This window comes from Halichoerus grypus, chromosome 12 (assembly GCF_964656455.1).
Source record: "Halichoerus grypus chromosome 12, mHalGry1.hap1.1, whole genome shotgun sequence".
Lineage (NCBI taxonomy): Eukaryota > Metazoa > Chordata > Mammalia > Carnivora > Phocidae > Halichoerus > Halichoerus grypus.
In genome coordinates this window covers 85,661,941-85,680,521 of record NC_135723.1, presented here as the reverse complement: position 1 = coordinate 85,680,521, position 18,581 = coordinate 85,661,941, and the positions used below count along the sequence as shown (strand labels likewise).

The 18,581-nt window shown below is 35.7% G+C and overlaps 1 protein-coding gene across 7 annotated transcripts in view; it reads right to left on the bottom strand.

Annotated features, from left to right (window-relative positions):
- MKLN1 (muskelin 1) overlaps positions 1-18,581 on the bottom strand; it is a 312,186-nt gene that overhangs the window by 66,422 nt on the left and 227,183 nt on the right. For all 7 annotated transcript variants that reach the window (XM_036078087.2, XM_078059570.1, XM_078059572.1 and 4 more), the window contains 2 exons: positions 10,032-10,109; positions 7,235-7,300 (listed from right to left, as the gene is read on the bottom strand). In XM_036078087.2, the coding sequence (XP_035933980.1) occupies positions 7,235-7,300; positions 10,032-10,109 (144 nt within the window). The remainder of the gene's footprint in view (positions 1-7,234; positions 7,301-10,031; positions 10,110-18,581) is intronic.

Sequence of the window (18,581 nt, the reverse complement as noted above, 5' to 3'; positions counted from 1 at the left end):
AAAATTCTTGACATTCATAGAGTTGGACTGTCTTCTAAGAGATTTTTATCATATTTTCATATAATTTCAAACGCTAAGTGAATTTTCTAAGTGAAATGTCCCATTCTATGCCCCAGAAGCTACAGAAATCAAAACAATGCTTCTGGGTAAGAACATACCATTGCAACAGGATTGAGTTCTAGTGCTAACTGGGCAATCAAATCAAATATGGGCCACATAACCTCCCTGGGTCTTAGTTTTTTCACTTACAAAACTCTGTGTTGTGGTGTAGTTCTTCAGATGTAAGTTACCTGAAAACATTCTGAAGGCTATCAAGCACAAACAGCATTTCTACCTTTAAAACATGCACAAAAATAAAAAATACTCTGTAGTTACTAAGTGCCACAGATGCAATAAATACAGCATTACTGTATCCAATTCCATGACTAACTCAGTACCTAGAACTTCCTAGCTCTGTACAAATGTGAAATAATGGCAATTATTTGAAACTTAAAAAACTATCATATCTCAGAACTATAAAACAATCCATTATCATGTTAAGTAACATTCTGTTTCCCAAATGGCATGCAGCAATACCAGATATTTCAAGTTTTACAGGAAAAAAAAAAAAGAATTTTCATCTGGCTTAAAAATTATTTGCCAAGGCCTCACTGTAAAGGCAATTAACCCTGTTAAATTCTGAAGCCAGGAGAGGGAGGGGGGTGTATAACTAAAATAGCAATAGCAATTGACCTTTTGTTTTATAGTGTTTCTGGGTACCCTCTGGATAAGGTTACCCTGGTTCATTAACTTTAATAACCCTTCCTCTTGGGCTCTGGGTTCTCAATGTTCTTTCTGAAAAGCAGGTCTCTTTGTACGCATAAATTCTCACAGCAAAGAAAACCCACATTTCCACAACAGCCTCATTGATAGCTGAGCAAAATAAAATCTGGCAGAGAGCAAGCATCCCAATGGAATTAATCCAAGATGTCATTCTTGTCTGTGAATGCTTTGTAGTCCTAGCTGAAGTTTAATAGTAAAATTGAATGAATCAGATGGAAACAGGACCTTTTGACATACCTGAATAAAATGCATGACAAAATTTAATTATATCATCTAATCATTTAAGTTAAATCATTCAGAGATGAAATATTATCTAGAAACAAACATGAGCAAAAGTATTATTTAATGCGTAAAGGGTATCAAAAACTTTTAAAGATTACAGAAATAATTGGAGAGAACTATAGTAAGAAGTAAGGAAACAGAAAAAAGAAAACATTATTTGCAACAGGGTCCAGTCTCATGCTTACCCTTATGTAACAATTCATGTAACAATTCACTTACATCCCTGGGCAGTACAGTCTTCCTCAAGCAGCAGCCCATTCTCTATATTTTTTTCTTAAAGGCACATAGCCTATTGTGGCTATCCATTTCTCCCGGCACTCAGAGGAATGTACAGTCAATGTTTTCCCAGGGCTAGTCTGAATTGATAAGGTATTTTACAGAAAAGAAAGAAGACAGTCCCTATCCTCAAGGAGCTTACAATCTAATCAAGAATATAACACAAGTACATAAATCACCATATGCAGGGCAGACTAAATGCCATAAGAAAGGTAAAAAGTACCATCCGAGTTCAAAAGAGGGAAGAGAGTATACCTGAGGGGACTCAAGAAAGGTATTTGACCTATGCATCAGAACGTGACTCTGGGGGCACCTGGATGGTTCAGTCAGTTAAGCATCAGACTCCTGATTTCGGCTCAGGTCATGACCTCAGGGTCGTGAGATGGAGCCCCGTGTAGGGCTCCGTGCTCAGCGGGGAGTCTGCTTGAAATTCTCTCCCTCTCCCTCTCGCCTACTGACATGCATGCTCTTTTTCTCTCTAAATAAATAAATCTTAAAAAAAAAAAAAAAAAGGTGCCTCTGTTGGCAGAATAGGAGACAGAGTAGAACGTTTCAAGCACAGTAAAAAGTATAACAAAGGCACAGAGACAGAAAAACACATGAGAAATGTTTTATTTTTAAATTTTTTTTTAAAAAATTTTATTTATTTATTTGAGAGAGAGTGAGCGTCAGGGAGAGAGAGAACAGGAGCAGAGGGGCAGAGGGAGGGGAGAAGCAGTCTTCTCGCTGAGCAGGGAGCCTTACGTGGGGCTCCATCCCAGGACCCTGGAATCATGACCTGAGCTAAAGGCAGACACTTAACCGACTGAGCCATCCAGGCGCCCCACATGAGAAATGTTTTAAAACACAGGGACTCTAAAGTCAGGCGGATCTCGATACAACGGTAGTTCTACCACCACAGCTGGGTTTCTTAACCACTGGTTTCCTCAAGTCCAAAATGGCACACCACAGCACCTAGCTCATAAAGCTACTATGAGTATTAAATTACATAATGCATGCAAAGTGGTTAAAAATGTGTGATGAGTAAATGCACTGTTCAGTTTAAAAGAACACAAAAAGTACCAGGTGGAGATGATGTTAAAAAGACAGGTAGTGGCCAGATCGTGGAAGGGGTTAAATGACAATATAAAGGCTTTGAACTCAACTCCACAGACCATGGAGGAGCTTCAGAAGATCCCAAGCAGAGATGTAACAAGGCCAGCTCTGAACTTGCAGCATTATAGGACTTGACTGAGAAGGAGAAGCCAAAAAAAGAGAGGGATTGGAAATAAAGTGACCAATATAGCCTATGTTCAAAATATCAAACCAATTTCATTCTGAGACTGAATGAATCAATCATCAATCAGTGAGTCAATCTGTCATTTCTGAGGCCACAAAAACAAATTCAACCATATTCTTTAGCACAAGTCTTTTTGGTACCAGTACTAAATAAACCCTCCAGTGACTTACTACCAGCAATACTAATATACACATCTTAAATATACTAAAAATAAGGTAGAAATATTAACACATCAGTGTCTTTTCACCATTCAGCACAAAGAAGCAGGCTTTTTATTTTATGAGCCCAAATGCAAGATCTATGCTTCTATTCATTCTTAGGGGTAAATCAGACTGTGCTGACTGAATAATCCTCCACAAGATGGCACACTATTTTCATAATTAAATCCATGTTTCCACTTTGAAACAGTACAGAATACAAACCCTATACACTCACATAGCATGGGCCCAACATTAAACAAAATTTATGTGTCAAAAAGAGGTAGGAGAAGAGTTAACAGAATAGTGAAGGAAGTTAACTTAATTCTTAGTTTAATATATAGATACCTTGAGAAAAACAAACGAAATGGAAAAAAATTTTAAGAAACATAAATTTATATTTAAGATAAAAATGAAACCCTGTCAGAACATTTAATTCAAGAGTTTAATCCTTCTGAAAATGCAGTTAGTAAGACCTTAAATTGACATGAGAATTTTGAAGAGAGGAGTGAATTAGAAGGAGAAATCTATTTTACATGTTCTTCAACCTTACCTTCTTTAGCCATTCCCCTGAACTCCTATGACCCAGCAGACTATCAACTGGATTCATCTGCCTCCCTTTTTAAATAGTACTATATTCTTACATAAAGCTATGATTACAAATCTAGAGACTGATCCTTTGGTTGAATTCAATATATATTTCCTGTATATATATTTCAATATACTTTGTATTCTTACCAGAATTCCTTTCTGGTAACTATATGAAAGAAAAAAGATTCATGTCATTGAAAGCTAAAGAAATCAGCCAAGTGAGTAAGTTTGTAAATAATAACTAAAATCCACATTCACCTATTTCCTTCAAAAGTTTCTTTAAGGAATCTAAGGAAAACCTATATATGGCACTGTGGAAAAAAAAGAAAGGAAGAAAGAGGCAAGCAAGCAAGCACTTTCATATAATTAGTACAGAACAAACGTTCAGATTTCCATAGAAGGGCTCTACCAAGTGACAAGCATTTCATTTCTTTTGTAGTTACCAAATACTGGGATTTTTGCCTGAGTCTTACTACCTATCCTGAGAGATGAAAAAAGGCTGGCACTATAGGTTCTCAAATTCAACGAGAGTTACCCAACAAAGAACTGTCTGGTACAATGAACATTTAAATTTTCATCTGAACAAACTTCCACACTGAAACAGAATAGATATACCTTTTCTCTCTTTCTATTTGCCTTATTTTACCCAGAGTTGAAGAACCGAACTGGAGAGTTGCCAGGTACAGGGATAATAGTCAATAAAACTGACACACACATTCAGTAGGACAAAATACTGTATTTCTTCTCTACCATGGTATAAATGATAGAATTCACTTAGGATGACAGAAAGCTCTGAAATTAAATAGTAAAATGTATGCTATCAGGTACTTTTCTAAATTGTTACTCTACCCTTAGAGCTATAGCAAAATGTTTTTTAAAAGAAAGTGAAAAAAAATTTAGGAACCATTATATTTTTAAGAAAACAAGATACATGAAACACTGGGAAGCAATAATTGCTTGAAATACAAGCCACTTTAAAGATGAAATGAACTCTATGAAGTTTTACACTAGTGAAGGTCTTCTTTTTAAGAGTCCTTTTGATGATCTGATTCTCTTCCTAGAAAAATGTACATACGAACAAAATTTTGTATATAACTTCACCAGATTAAGAGCCCTTGCTCCAGAAATCCTTAAAATGAATACTTAAAATAATGACTGGGTCTCTCTACTACGTTTCACTACTCTGGCATCAACTTTATTAAGATAAAACTTCTAGGTTCTTCAAACTCTACTCGGGGAAAGTCATTCTTTACTACTAACTCTACCTAATCCTTATCAGCAAAATTCTTAATTTTTTTTTTTTCTCTAAAAATCTTAGAAGTATATTTATGGTTTCCCTTCCTCTCTAAAATATCAGTCAGGACAACACAGATAAAAGATGAAGCAAATATACTGAAATAACATTGGTTAGTTAAAATGTGGGATTATGGGTGAGTTATTTTTTTCCCTCAAGACTGCTTTTCAAGTTGTTTTAAATTATTTTTCAAAAGTTTTAAAATTGTTTTAAAATATTTCCACTGTGTGATTCTGTCAAAAACTCAAACCAAAGATTAAAAAGGTCTCTAGACTTACATAAAATTCTCTCATTTAAACCAATCAATATATACTGTATATAATGTTGCACATAAAAAGACATTATATAAATAATATATACATTATATATAAAATACATTATTTCATTTAACTCTCCCAATAACTTATTATTCCCATTTTTATCATCATTATAACTCATTCATGATCAAATAAAAAGTCAGTGGTAAAGTCAGGATTCAAACCCAGGTATGTCTAACACACTGCCTTCTCACAAACTGAATCCTCAACCATTATATTTGGTTGCTATGGCAGTAAGACCAGACTAGAAAAAGTTCTTTCAAAGATTAACAATAAATATAATCTCTTTGAAGATGATTAAGATCAATCTCATGGTATCACTTATAAGAGGGCTCTGGTACAGACATGATAAAGTATATGAAAATACCTTGGTAACTGATACTATTAATAGTTTTATAATAGAAATAGAAGGATTTCTAAAGAGCAAATCCAAAGATATCCCAAATTCTGCTCTGTACCTAAATTAAATTCAGAAAGCATCAAACGTTGCCTGAAGGAATGCAAAGCTCTATATAACATTTAATTTTTCTACCTAGATCCCAAGGTAATGATAACTACAGCCTTAAAGAGGCATAGTCTATATACTAGAAAAGAATAAGCAGAATCATGAGAAAATTTAAATATATTAGAATATAACCAACAACATGGGTGCCTAGGTGGCTTAGTCAGTTAAGCATCTGCCTTTGGCCCAGGTCATGATCTCAGGGTCCTGGCATCGAGCCCCGTGTTGGGCTCCCTACTCAAAGGGGAGTCTGCTACTCCCTCTGCCCCTCTCCCCTGCTTGTGCTCACTGTCTCTCTCTCAAATAAATAAATAAAATCTTAAAAAAAAAAAAAGAACGCATATGTATATTTATTGGATTCTCAGAAGAAAGGATGCCTAAGACTCTACAGCTGAGTCAAACCTGTATCTGTGGGAGGGAAAGGATTTGGGGAGATAGACCAACATTAGGGGAGCAAGTTCAGATGCCCTGAAATGAACCTCTTCCATACAGAAACTAGTAATACTCCTAAACCAGCTCACAGGTTACTATACAAATTTAGCAGTTAATTTTAAGAGAGATATTATAACCTCTCTTCTTGTTACTTACAAAACATTTGTGAAAATACATTAATGCCTAGAAGATAATTATCTAAACTGCAATAATTTTTATTCTTAATTACTTTACGATGTGAGTCAACAAAAATTATTCCTGAGGTACTATGAATCAGCATAACACAGTAACAGAACTGAAAAAGTAAAAGTAAACTATTACTTGAATGGATATTGGCACTCCCTGAAGTAAAGATTTCTAAAACCAAATAATAAAGTAAAATTATACTGAATTCTTGGGGCGCCTGGGTGGCTCAGTCGTTAAGCGTCTGCCTCGGCTCAGGTCATGATCCCAGGGTCCTGGGATCGAGCCCCACATCGGGCTCCCTGCTCGGCGGGAAGCCTGCTTCTCCCTCTCCCACTCCCCCTCCTTGTGTTCCCTCTCTCACTGTGTCTCTCTCTGCCAAATAAATAAAATATTTAAAAAAAAAAAAAAAAAAAAATTATACTGAATTCTTGGTATTTGCTTTTCCAGATGGTAATTTAAAACCTACTATAATTTTAGCATTAACCTCTAAATACAATGGTATCTAAGTTGTCCCAGCATGTAGAAACCTAAGGAAAATTTTCAGTATCAAGTTATAGAATAAAGTCTAAAAGGCAGCAAAAAAGAATAGCTAAAACAAATTATTTATAGGCTTGTGAAGAGTGTTAAGCAATTAGTGATCTATCAACACTTAAGCTACTTAATTTGATATTCTCTTTCTCAAAAAATATCTTCATTCTCTTGCAATAATTCCCATATTATAGCATTAAAATATAAGTGCACTGAAAACCCAGAAATACTCCACAGTTTACTACAAAAACCAAACATATATAAAACCACACACACTCACAGCTAGAAAGGGCAGCACATTTCTTTTAGGTTACCTAATTTCAATTGTGCAGCAGCCTCCCTTCCCTCATGTATTACTACCTCCTTTATGTTAAACCTGTGGCTAATGTCTTATTTTCTTTGCTACTTGGTTATTATGGGTGGTATTTCACCTCTGCAATGAATGGAAGAAGTATCTTTGTGCTTACCTGATATTTTAGAATATATGACTTTTAAAAGAATTTGTTTTCCACTGCAAATATTCCTCACCTGTTTGAACATCAATAACCATCTGGTGGCCCCCTCTCATTCCTGGTCGGTTATCTTCTCCATCACCTGAAGAAGAAACAAATATGTTCTTTAAAAAGAATAACAAAGGGGCGCCTGGGTGGCTCAGTCATTAAGCGTCTGCCTTCGGCTCAGGTCGTGATCTCAGGGTCCTGGGATCAAGTCCCACATTGGGCTGCCTGCTCGGCGGGAAGCCTGCTTCTCCCTTTCCCACTCCCCCTGCTTGTGTTCCTGCTCTTGCTATCTCTCTCTCTGTCAAATAAATAAATAAAATCTTTAAATAAAAATAAAAATAAAAAAAATAACACAGAATAACTGGAAATCCAGAGTAACTGCATTCATAAGTCTGCAATGAGTAGTACAATTAAAACACGTTTATTCTTTCAGAGGCGCCTGGGTGGCTCAGTCGTTAAGCATCTGCCTTCGGCTCAGGTCATGATCCCAGGGTCCTGGGATCGAGCCCTGCATCGGGCTCCCTGCTCAGTGGGGAGCCTGCTTCTCGTTCTCCCACTCCCCCTGCTTGTGCTCCCTCTCTGTCAAATAAATAAAATCTTAAAAAAAAACAAAAACAAAAAACACATTTATTCTTTCAATATTAAGAACAAGTAAAAAGACTCAAAAGAAATAATATAATTATGTTTATAATAATTACCCTGCTCTTTTTTCCAAAGCTTTCAGGCTATTAATGTAACAGGAAACTATTTTCAATGTATTTATGACCAGTGCCATAAATCTGCAAGGATCAGGATATTCCATAAAAACATAAGACAAAAAATTCTAAACTATTGGTGTGACAAAGTGAAGGGGGAAACAGTTACAGAATTAGATCTCAGGTCTCTAGTCCAAGCATACCTAATTAGTATAATGAGCAGTTTTAAAGTTCATACAACTAAGCTACTGAAAACCAACATGTTATTAAGTTTTGTATTAATTTATATTACCACATAATTTGAGTACTGACCGAGAAGGGTTAAGATTTACTTCCCTTTGATTCCTATTTTCATCGTGGAGCTTAACAGGCAGTTTGAAATATAATCAGGGAAACTTTTTTTTTTTTTAAAGATTTTATTTATTTATTTGACACACAGAGAGAGACAGCTAGAGAGGGAACACAAGCAGGGGGAGTGGGAGAGGGAGAAGCAGGCTCCTGGCTGAGCAGGGAGCCCGATGCGGGGCTCGATCCCAGGACCCTGGGATCATGACCTGAGCCGAAGGCAGACGCTTGAAGACTGAGCCACCCAGGTGCCCCTAATCAGGGAAACTTTTAAACTTCTGTAGAACTATTGTTCAACTTGTATTAAATCTTACTTTATACCAAATCTCATATAAACAAAGATATAACTTCATTTCAATGGTTCAACAGGTTGTAGGATTCTAATGCCTGTCTTGATATAAACCAGAAAACCTTTTTCTTTATAACTCCCCTATTAACTGAAATATATTACTTTAGCTAATAATTTTCCATGTCTCAGCTTTCTCCTATATGAAACAGGGACCATCCAAGTTTTTACTAACTTCACTGGGGTACTGTGAAAAATACTGAAATGTCAGTTCTTATATAGAGAAGATATCACGCAAACTGAAGCATCATTCCATTTCTACTGTATTCAAGGAATTTTCATTCAGAAGTCCTCCGCAAATTCTTTCTCCTTTCCAATATAGTTATGTTAAGATTTCATGGCTCGTTATCATTGAAGTTTTATCTTTTTCTTCCTTCTTCCCCCAATCAGTATTGCCACTTCCAAGAACAGAATAAGACACTAAAATAAATTTATTGTCAATATGTTTGCATTTTATATATTTAACCCATTAGTTTTCAAATACACAATTACAATCTGCTACAACATGTGTTTCTCTGACAAAAATTACCTCAAAAATGACTGATAAAGCAGGAGAAATGATGTCTGAATAACAGAAATTATGGAGGTTTGTAAGCAATTTTCTCCAGTATATTAATGTTTAACACTATCAGGGGAGAGCTTTCTCCCAGTTAAAGAGAAGTGCTTAGTAATTTATGAAGACTGTCAGAAAAAAGCTAAACATCCACAGAACTGCCTTCCTTTAATGCAAGTAATTGCACTAAACAATTGCTACACTTTCCACTATATTAACCATCTGGCAAAGCAGCGAGTCAAGATCAAGAAGTGACAAATACTTTCCCCTGTATGAAAAAATGGATTAATGGAGAAGACTATGCTCTGGATCAGATTTTAAGTTTTGATAAATACCCTCTAAGGTCGACAGCTGAAAGAAGGAAGCATGAGTCCTAGGGTTTAAGCCTCCAATCTCACTGTGATGCTCAATATAAATGCCTGTAAGGAGTTAACTGTACCAGTATTTATTTTTATCAGAGTTACCACGCTAGTTTTCATTCGTATCTGCTCCAGAGTTCCATAGATTTAGAATGGCATGCCCCATTTCTACTTCCCTCATAAGCCCTGTTCACTTTAGTGAGCAATTCTGCAAAACTGAGGGTTTATTAGGAACACATTTGGCATGACAACACTAAGGCTATAATTTTACAGTACCTCTATAAATGCAGTTTATGAGGGGATTTTGTGTTAAAACTGCCCAATCTTCTGTTGTAGTGATAAAACAAAAAGGTTTAAAAGAAAAGTTTAATATAGTAAACTAACTCCGCTATCTAGTTAAGGAACCTATGTCTTACGTTAAACACTTGATTTCCCACACAAAGTACTGTAAAACTTGAGCTGCCCTGGGAAAAATGAAACTGAGACATTAAAGCAAAACCACCCACAACCCAGAAAATAAGGCTTACCTTTGGTGCTTTTGGGAATGATTTGACTCCATCGTGGCTTATATTCCTGTTGACTGATGTACTGATTGAACAAACCATCTGCAAATATCAAAGAATGAGAGAGAATTATTTATACCTTAACTGGCTTACACTTTTTATTATAGCAAAAAAACGAAAAAGCCTACATTAAGGGAAATTATTAATACGTCATTAATATACTAATAAAAGCACATTCTCAGAAAATGTCACTTCAGTTTTCACGCTATCTCAAATATAAATAGTAAAGTATTAGTTGACACAACCATGTAAACAAATTGTTTTAGTGGCAGCTCATACTAAATTTACTATGTTTTCCCCATTTTTGTCATGACGAATACAAGAAAACTAGAGAAGAAAATGAGTGCCACGACAACTTTGATCTAGGCCCTTATATCTTCAGGAAAAACAAAACTAAGTGTTTAAAGTGAAAATTCCATTTTTACATAATTTTCTTTGAGTACAAAACCACAGAGATAAAAGTACTGGTACCAGTACAGTTACATATTTACTGAATACTTACGAAATGTTAAAATTCATTTTGTCTTAGTTAAGACGGACTAAATATGGCTTAATTAAAAAAACAACTTTATGAACTAGGCATTATCATCTCTGTTTTACAGATGGGGAAATGTGTGTTTAGAGATATTAAGGAACTTAACCAAAATCATGCAGCTCTTAAGTGGTAGGCAGGGCCTTGTGTTTCACTCTGCCTTACTTCTGAACTTATTTCATCAATAAATTCGTAATTTACTTCTTAAGAGCAGTTGTTAACACTAGCTGCCATAGATTGAACTCCCCATATATATCTATTTCATCCCAAATAATTATCAAGCCCTAATCCCATGTCCCTCAACAAAGATTAATTTAAGAATGGTGTGGACTCCAATTCTGGCTAATGTATCCAATGTTTCCTTTGCTTATAAACAAACATACCAAGAAGACAAAGCTACTTTTATTCTTCTGGAAATTTTCCTATCTGTATGCAATGTACATAACTGCTACAGCCAATCTGTACAGGTATGAGAATGAAGTCAATTCAATAATGACGACAAAGCAGAGACAGGAAAAGAAACTGGATCACTGAACTGACCAACCATGAAATCTACCTCTGGACTTGTTATGTCATATAATAACATATTCTTACTTTTTAAACAAGGGTTTTCTTTTACATGAATCCATGTAGATTATAATTTATAAAGACAACTTTACTATAAATTCTATCATTTGACTCTGATCTCAATCTGAATAAAGGTTTTCCCTTTTTCTTCATTTAGTCCCTGAACATAAATACTTTTCCAAAGAATTTATAAGTAAAACTGTCTGTTCTCTGTGATTTACACACTTGCCACAGACTGGGTAACGTACAGACATCTCCCTAATTTCTTTCTTTTCTGGGTAATTATGAAGCTCAACTGCAACCACACCCTTTAGCTTTCAAGTCTTTTCAGATGGCTTTTTTTTTTTTTTAAAGATTTTATTTATTTATTCATTTGACAGAGAGAGACACAGTGAGAGAAGGAAAACAAGCAGGGGGAGTGGGGGAGGGAGAAGCAGGCTTCCCGCTGAGCAGGGAGCCCGATGTGGGGCTCGATCCCAGGACCCAGGACCCTGGGATCATGACCTGAGCCGAAGGCAGATGCTTAACGACTGAGCCACGCAGGCGCTCCTTTTCAGATGGCTTTAACTAAAAACTTCCATCCCATATACGCCTCTAGTTGCTCTTTTTCTTTGCCTTTAGGACTTCAAAGTTTTTGCAAAAAGAAAGTTCTAATACTCTTCTTTCCTTCTGAAGTTAGCACTCTGACATTAGCATTTATATTTTAATTGTTATAGTAAGGGGAACAAGTAGATTCAAGAGTTGTTTTATTTTTTTTTAAAGATTTTATTTATTTATTGGAGAGAGAGTAAGAGAGAGAGAGCGCATGAGCGGGGGGGAGGGGTAAAGGCAGAAGGAGAAGCAGGCTCCCTGCTGAGCAGAGAGCCTAACGCGGGACTCGCGGGAATCGATCCCAGGACCCTGAGATCATGATCTGAGCCGAAGGCAGATGCTTAACCAACTGAGCCATCCAGGCACCCGATTCATGACTTATTTTAGTGAGAGTGTTTCTATCATAATCTACTCCCCTGTGGGCTTTTCTGGTAATTCTTGCCCATCCACCCTACTCTGACCAACACTCTCCCATTACAAGAACTGGAAAACTCTTTTTCAGATAAAATTAACAGGGGCTCCTATTAATAATGATCAGATGATAGTAAAATATGTATCATTAATTTAGAATTCTATAGACATAAAACAGAGTAACTGAATTTTATTCAGTTTTGAGAAAGACACATAAAAGTTAAATAATCCTTTTTAAAAAACAGAAGACAATTATTTGATAAAGACAATGATTTTAAAATATGCATTAATTCTACATAATGGCTAATTGAAGAGAAATAAAAAAGTAAAAGACAGGAATATACAGAGACAAGTAGAAAACTAAGAAAGACAAGGAAACTGCAGACATGAAAAATACAAAGCAAAAATAGAGAAAACTAGAAAATTTCACTTTTTAACAGTAACCAATTGCCAGATTACATAAGTCTCTTATACTAATTATAATTAGTTATACAACTTTGATAAGTAAGTTCCTTATCTGTAAAACTCGTTTTTAAGAGTTGGATAGGGCCAGAGGTTCCTTCCAAATTCTGGCACACTAAGATTCCACCACTGTTATAACCAATATATTTACTGGAACTATGTGTGTCTGGCCGATTTTACCTTATGTTCATCTTAGGAAAGTCTTCATCTCCTCTTTCCCCTTAAGCGTTATTGCACTTTTGGAAAGGGAACTCATAATCCACCGGGGAAAATTCTTCTAAGAGCTGCTATGGCAGTGATCACATCAAGAGTTCTACTCAAATGAAGGATCCCATCCCTGATCTTTCAAGTCCTTCTGAACATTGCAAGTAAAATTAAATTCTCTAATTGTTTCTTCAACCAATCCTTCTACCCCCACTCTTACTAACCTAAAAAGCTTACAGATACTCTACCCATCAAGACCTTCATGTTGTTTTTCTTTTATCAAACACAATTGTCCTATGAAAATATTGTTAGTAATTTTCAAAGCGAAAAGAACAAACTCCCCACCCAGGCACCCAATTATTTATGATTTAAAGGAAACAATGTAATCTCCCTCTTAAATGAAGACCTACTGCTACTGTGGCTAAAGTTTACTTTTTATGTTTCATATCTTCTCTGGAATGCTGGTTTGCTGCTACCCTAGATTACTTACTGAAGCATTCCTGTTGGTTGGAAGTGGTTCCCTATAAGCAATGGCTTGTTTGAGAAGTTAGCTGTTCTACCAAAAAACAAAATAAAAACCATACCAAACACCTCTTCTTTTGAAAGAAATCATGGCTTAACATAAGACAAAAGCTAGAAATCTATAAATCTATAAATCTATAAATCTATAAATTCCAGCCCTCTCATATCCCTCTACACTACCAACTATCCAACTCTCTTATTAGCTTCTTGACATTGATTCATGTTATAATATTAAATCATATAACCACTCCAAACAAAAAATATTATGACTTAAAAAAATACATATTTGCATTTTACAGAGAAACATGATAAATTAAAGATGACTCTCATTTAATCTATCCTAATATGCATTATCGCCTTTTTTTTTTTTTTAATTTTTTTTTTTTAAAGATTTTATTTATTTGACAGAGAGAGCACAAGCAGAGGGAGAGAGAGAGAGAAGTAGGCTCCCCGCTGAGCAAGGAGCCCGATGCGGGACTCGATCCCAGGACCCTGGGATCACGACCCAGGCCGAAGGTAGCCGCTTAACCGACTGAGCTACCCAAGCGTCCCTGCATTATCGCCTCTTGCCAGGGAAACTGGGTTATCAATAAATAGTCCAGATGTATCTGGAGTAGGTTACATGGAATAGCTACTTTAAATAAAATGACATGCTTTAAGAATCTTCTTTTATGTCTTCAAAAAGAAAAGTAATAACACAAATGTTTATTAAGGCTTTGGTAAATAGTAATACTACATGCTACAGAAACTTTATCTTTTTAAAAGATTTTATTTATTTTATTTTAGTGAGAGAGAGGGAGTGAGCAGGGGGAAGGGGCAGAGGGGGAGGGAGGGAATCTCAAGCAGACTGTGCTGAGTGTGGCGCCTAACGCAGGGCTCGATCTCACAACCCTGAGATCATGACCTGAGCTGAAACCAAGAGTCGGCCACTGAACCAACTGCGACACCCAGGTGCCCTGAAACTTTATTTTTTAACAGAGTAAGTTTAATTTCTAGAAATCAAACAGTCATAAGCTTGAAATCCCTTGAAACAATAAAAATGCTGCAAACATTAAAGCAGGGTAAAGATTTTTTTCAAAATACATTGCTTTTAGCAACTTGTTTTAATTTAAAAGAATTCCCTTTTAAGATCTCAAATAAATGAAAAGTTGACACCTCTGCATCCCAAATACCATGTTCCTATATTCCTAACTCTTGTAAGATCTTGCCTTTTGTTTTGGTATGCCTGCTTGTAGATATTTTATATGATTCAGCAAAAAAAGTTTAGGCTCTCTATTGAAATAATGACATTCTCATCTACAAAAATATGACAACACTCATTCCACTGTTTTGAAAGTCTCAAGAACAAATTAAAAAGTGAGGCATTTACACATTACTGTGAACTAAGTTTAAAAATTACTTCTATGTTTTAAGAGGAAGTCAGGCAGTTGCTAGTATTTCTATTTCTGACAAACATCTAAAGCAGGAAATCAGAAGGGTCTGATAAAAGTAAAACTATGCAAAAGAAATGAAAATATCACTTAGGAGAAAGCATGCTAAGACCGAGCTGCTAACAATTTTAAAACTATTTAAAGTCTCCAGGTCCAACACCACCTAATTTTTCCCCCTATGATTAAGACTATTACAAACACATTTCATACAGTCCTAACTAGGCACAAGCTGTTCTTGTCTCCAATAGTGAATATCCTCTTAAAAAGTACATGATAAAAAATTAAACTTAGGAAGTTTTTACCAAGAGGAAAAAAAAAAATGTTCAAACCTCATCCAAGATTTAAAAAAAAAGAGCATATACAATAGTACTGCAACCTATACCCGAAGTTCTATCAAACTCATTTCTCATCAAAACAGAGATGACAGGAGTGCCTGGGTGGCTCAGCTGGTTAAGTGTCCAACTCTTGATCTTGGCTCCAGCCATGATCTTAGGGTAGTGAGATAGAGTACCCCCCCCCCGCCCGCCCCAGGCTCCACAGCGAGTGTGGAGCCTGCTTAAGATTCTCTCCCTCTGCCCTCCCCCTGCTCGCATGCATGAGCTCTCTCTCTCTCAGAGGAGGAGGAGAAATCCTAAAGGATATATGCTTAAGGCAGAAGAAAAATGATCCTAGATACAAGATCAAAGATGCAAATATTACTGAAGAACAAAAAAATTAGTAGATAATTCGGTACAATAAGTAAGAATAGTAATATTTTATAGGGTCTTTGAATGTGGTATTAAAGGACAACAATAACCTATGAGTTGGAAGGTGACTAGATGGGAGTTGAAAGTCCACTAAGTCCTAGTACGGGAAATGGAAAAAGGCACTGATTAATTTTGTTAAATATGTATACTTGCTGTAATTTCTAGACTAATCATATAGTCTAGATAAACAAAGTATGTTGCTTCCAAACAAAAAGAAAAAATGAAAATTAAAAAGTTTTAAGAGTTAACAACCAAAAAATAAAGGACATGACAAAGTATATATAATAAAATGGTAAGATTACACCTATATATTTACCACTAATTCTATCACGCAAATGAAATAAATGCTCAAAAGAAGGCAGATTTTTTTGAACTAAATTTATAGGAGATGCTTATTTAAAAAAAAGGATACAGAATGGTTGAAAATAAAAGGTAAAAAAAAAGATACATTATGCAAATACTTACCAAATGAAAGCTTAAGGTAAGACAATTTGCACCTTTAAGCAAAACACTACTAGACTCGGCTGCAGCAACTTCTTGCTAGACACGTCTCCAAAGGCAAGGGAAGCAAGGGCAAAAACGAACTATTGGGACTTCATCAAGATGAAAACCTTTTGCACAGCAAAGGAAACAGTCGACAAAACCAAAAGACAACTGATGGAATTGAAGAAGATATTTGCAAATGTCTTACCAGATAAAGGGCTAGTATCCAAAATCTACCAAGAGCTTATCAAACTCAACACTCAAAAAAAAAAATAATCCAATCAAGAAATGGGCAGAAGACATGAACAGATATTTCTCCAAAGAGGACATACAAATGGCCAACAGACACATAAAAAAATGCTCAACATCACTCGGCATCAGGGAAATACAAATCAAAACCACAATGAGATACCACCTCACACCAGTCAGAATGGCTAAAATTAACAAGTCAGGAAACGAAAGATGTTGGCGAGGATGCGGAGAAAGGGGAACCCTCCTACACTGTTGGTGGGAATGCAAGCTGGTGCAGCCACTCTGGAAAACAGTAAGGAGGTTCCTCAAAAAGTTGAAAATAGAGCTACCCTACGACACAGGCAATTGCACTACTGGGTATTTACCCCAAAGATACAAAGGTAGTGATCCGAAGGGGCACCTGCACCCCAATGTTTATAGCAGCCATGTCCACAATAGCCAAACTATGGAAAGAGCCCAGATGTCCAATGACAGACGAATGGATAAAGAAGATGTGATGTATGTGTGTGTGTGTGTGTGTATGTGTGTGTGTATAGATAGATATAGATATATAGGAATACTACTCAGCCATCAAAAAAATTTGAAACCTTGCCATTTGCAACGATGTGGATGGAACTAGAGGGTATTATGCTAAGTGAAATAAGTCAATTAGAGAAAGACAATTATTCCACTCGTGGAATTTAAGAAACAAAACAGAGGATCATAGGGGAAGAGAGGAAAAAAATAAAACAAGACAAAATCAGAGAGGGAGACAAACCATAAGAGACTCTTAACAATGGGAAACAAACTGAGGGTTGCTGGAGGGGAGCGGGGTAACTGGGTGATGGACATTAAGGAGGGCATGTGATGTAATAAGCACTGGGTATTATATGAAACTGATAAATCACTGACCTCTACTTCTGAAACTAATAATACATTTTATGTTAATTAATTGAATTTAAACAAAAAAATAAAATAAAAAACACTACTAGAGATAAAAACACATTTCATAATGATAAAAGATTTAATTCAAAAATAAAGAGTTTAAATTGTGTATATATCTAGAAACATGGCTTCAAAACATATTAAGGCAAAATTGGACAAACCCATAAGAGATGGGCAATTCCAAAATCACGGGAGAAAGAGTTAACTTGTTTTTCTTAGTACCTGAGAGAATCTGACAGAAAATCACTATGGGTAAAGAAAATTTGTGCAACATGGTTAGCAAACTGAACCAATGGGGCATATACAGAAAACTGCCCCAACAAATAAAGAATTCATATTCTGTCCAAATATGTATGTTTATAAAAATTAAACAAACTGGACCATATAGTAAGTCTCATCAAATTTCAAAGAACTAGAATTCTATAGAATATGTACTCTAACCACCATGCCTTCATGCTAGAAATAAGTTAAAACAACAACAACAAAAATGAAATCTGGAATTTGGATATTTAATTTGGAAATTAAAAATAAAACTACATTTCTATATAACTATGGCTCATAAATGAGCCATATTATTTCATAATGAAATTGTCGAACTGGACAAAAATGAAAATACTTCATAGGACCACTAAAAAATAAGTAGAAGGGAACTTATACCCTTAAATGTATATATGGGAAAATAACAAGTCTGGAAATTAATATGCCAAGAATCCATCTTAGTGAAGTTACAAAAAGACAGAAACTTAGTTTCAAAGAGAGAAAGAAGACAACTAAATCAAGAGTCGAAGACATTATAAATAACAGAAAGAATCAACAAACCAGAAACTGGTTTCCTCAAAAGACCAATAAACTTAATAAATTTCTGCAGTGAGAGTGATGGGGGGGAAGAAAAAGAATTCATCAATGAGAAACAGAAGGAGTGAAAAGAGATACCCTGAAACAGAAATCCTGAAAACATTTAACAAGGGGATATTAGGCATATTTTCATGCCCAGAAGTTTGAAATTTTAAGTGAAACTGAAAAATTCCTAGAAAAAGATATCTTTTTTTTTTTTTTTTTAAGATTTTATTTATTTATTTGACAGAGACATAGCGAGAGAGGGAACACAAGCAGGGGGAGTGGGAGAGGGATAAACAGGCTTCACGCCAAGCAGGGAGCCCGATGTGGGGCTTGATGTGGGGCTCGATCCCAGAACCCTGGGACCATGACCTGAGCCAAAGGCAGATGCTTAACGACTGAGTCACCCAGGCGCCCCTAGAAAAAGATATCTTGTTAAAAGTTGAACCAACCAAACAACTCTGAACAGTCTTACAACATTTAATAAGTTGAACTGATAGACAAAAATACTTTCCCAAAGCAATTTCTAAGCACAGTTAGCCTAATGACAAAT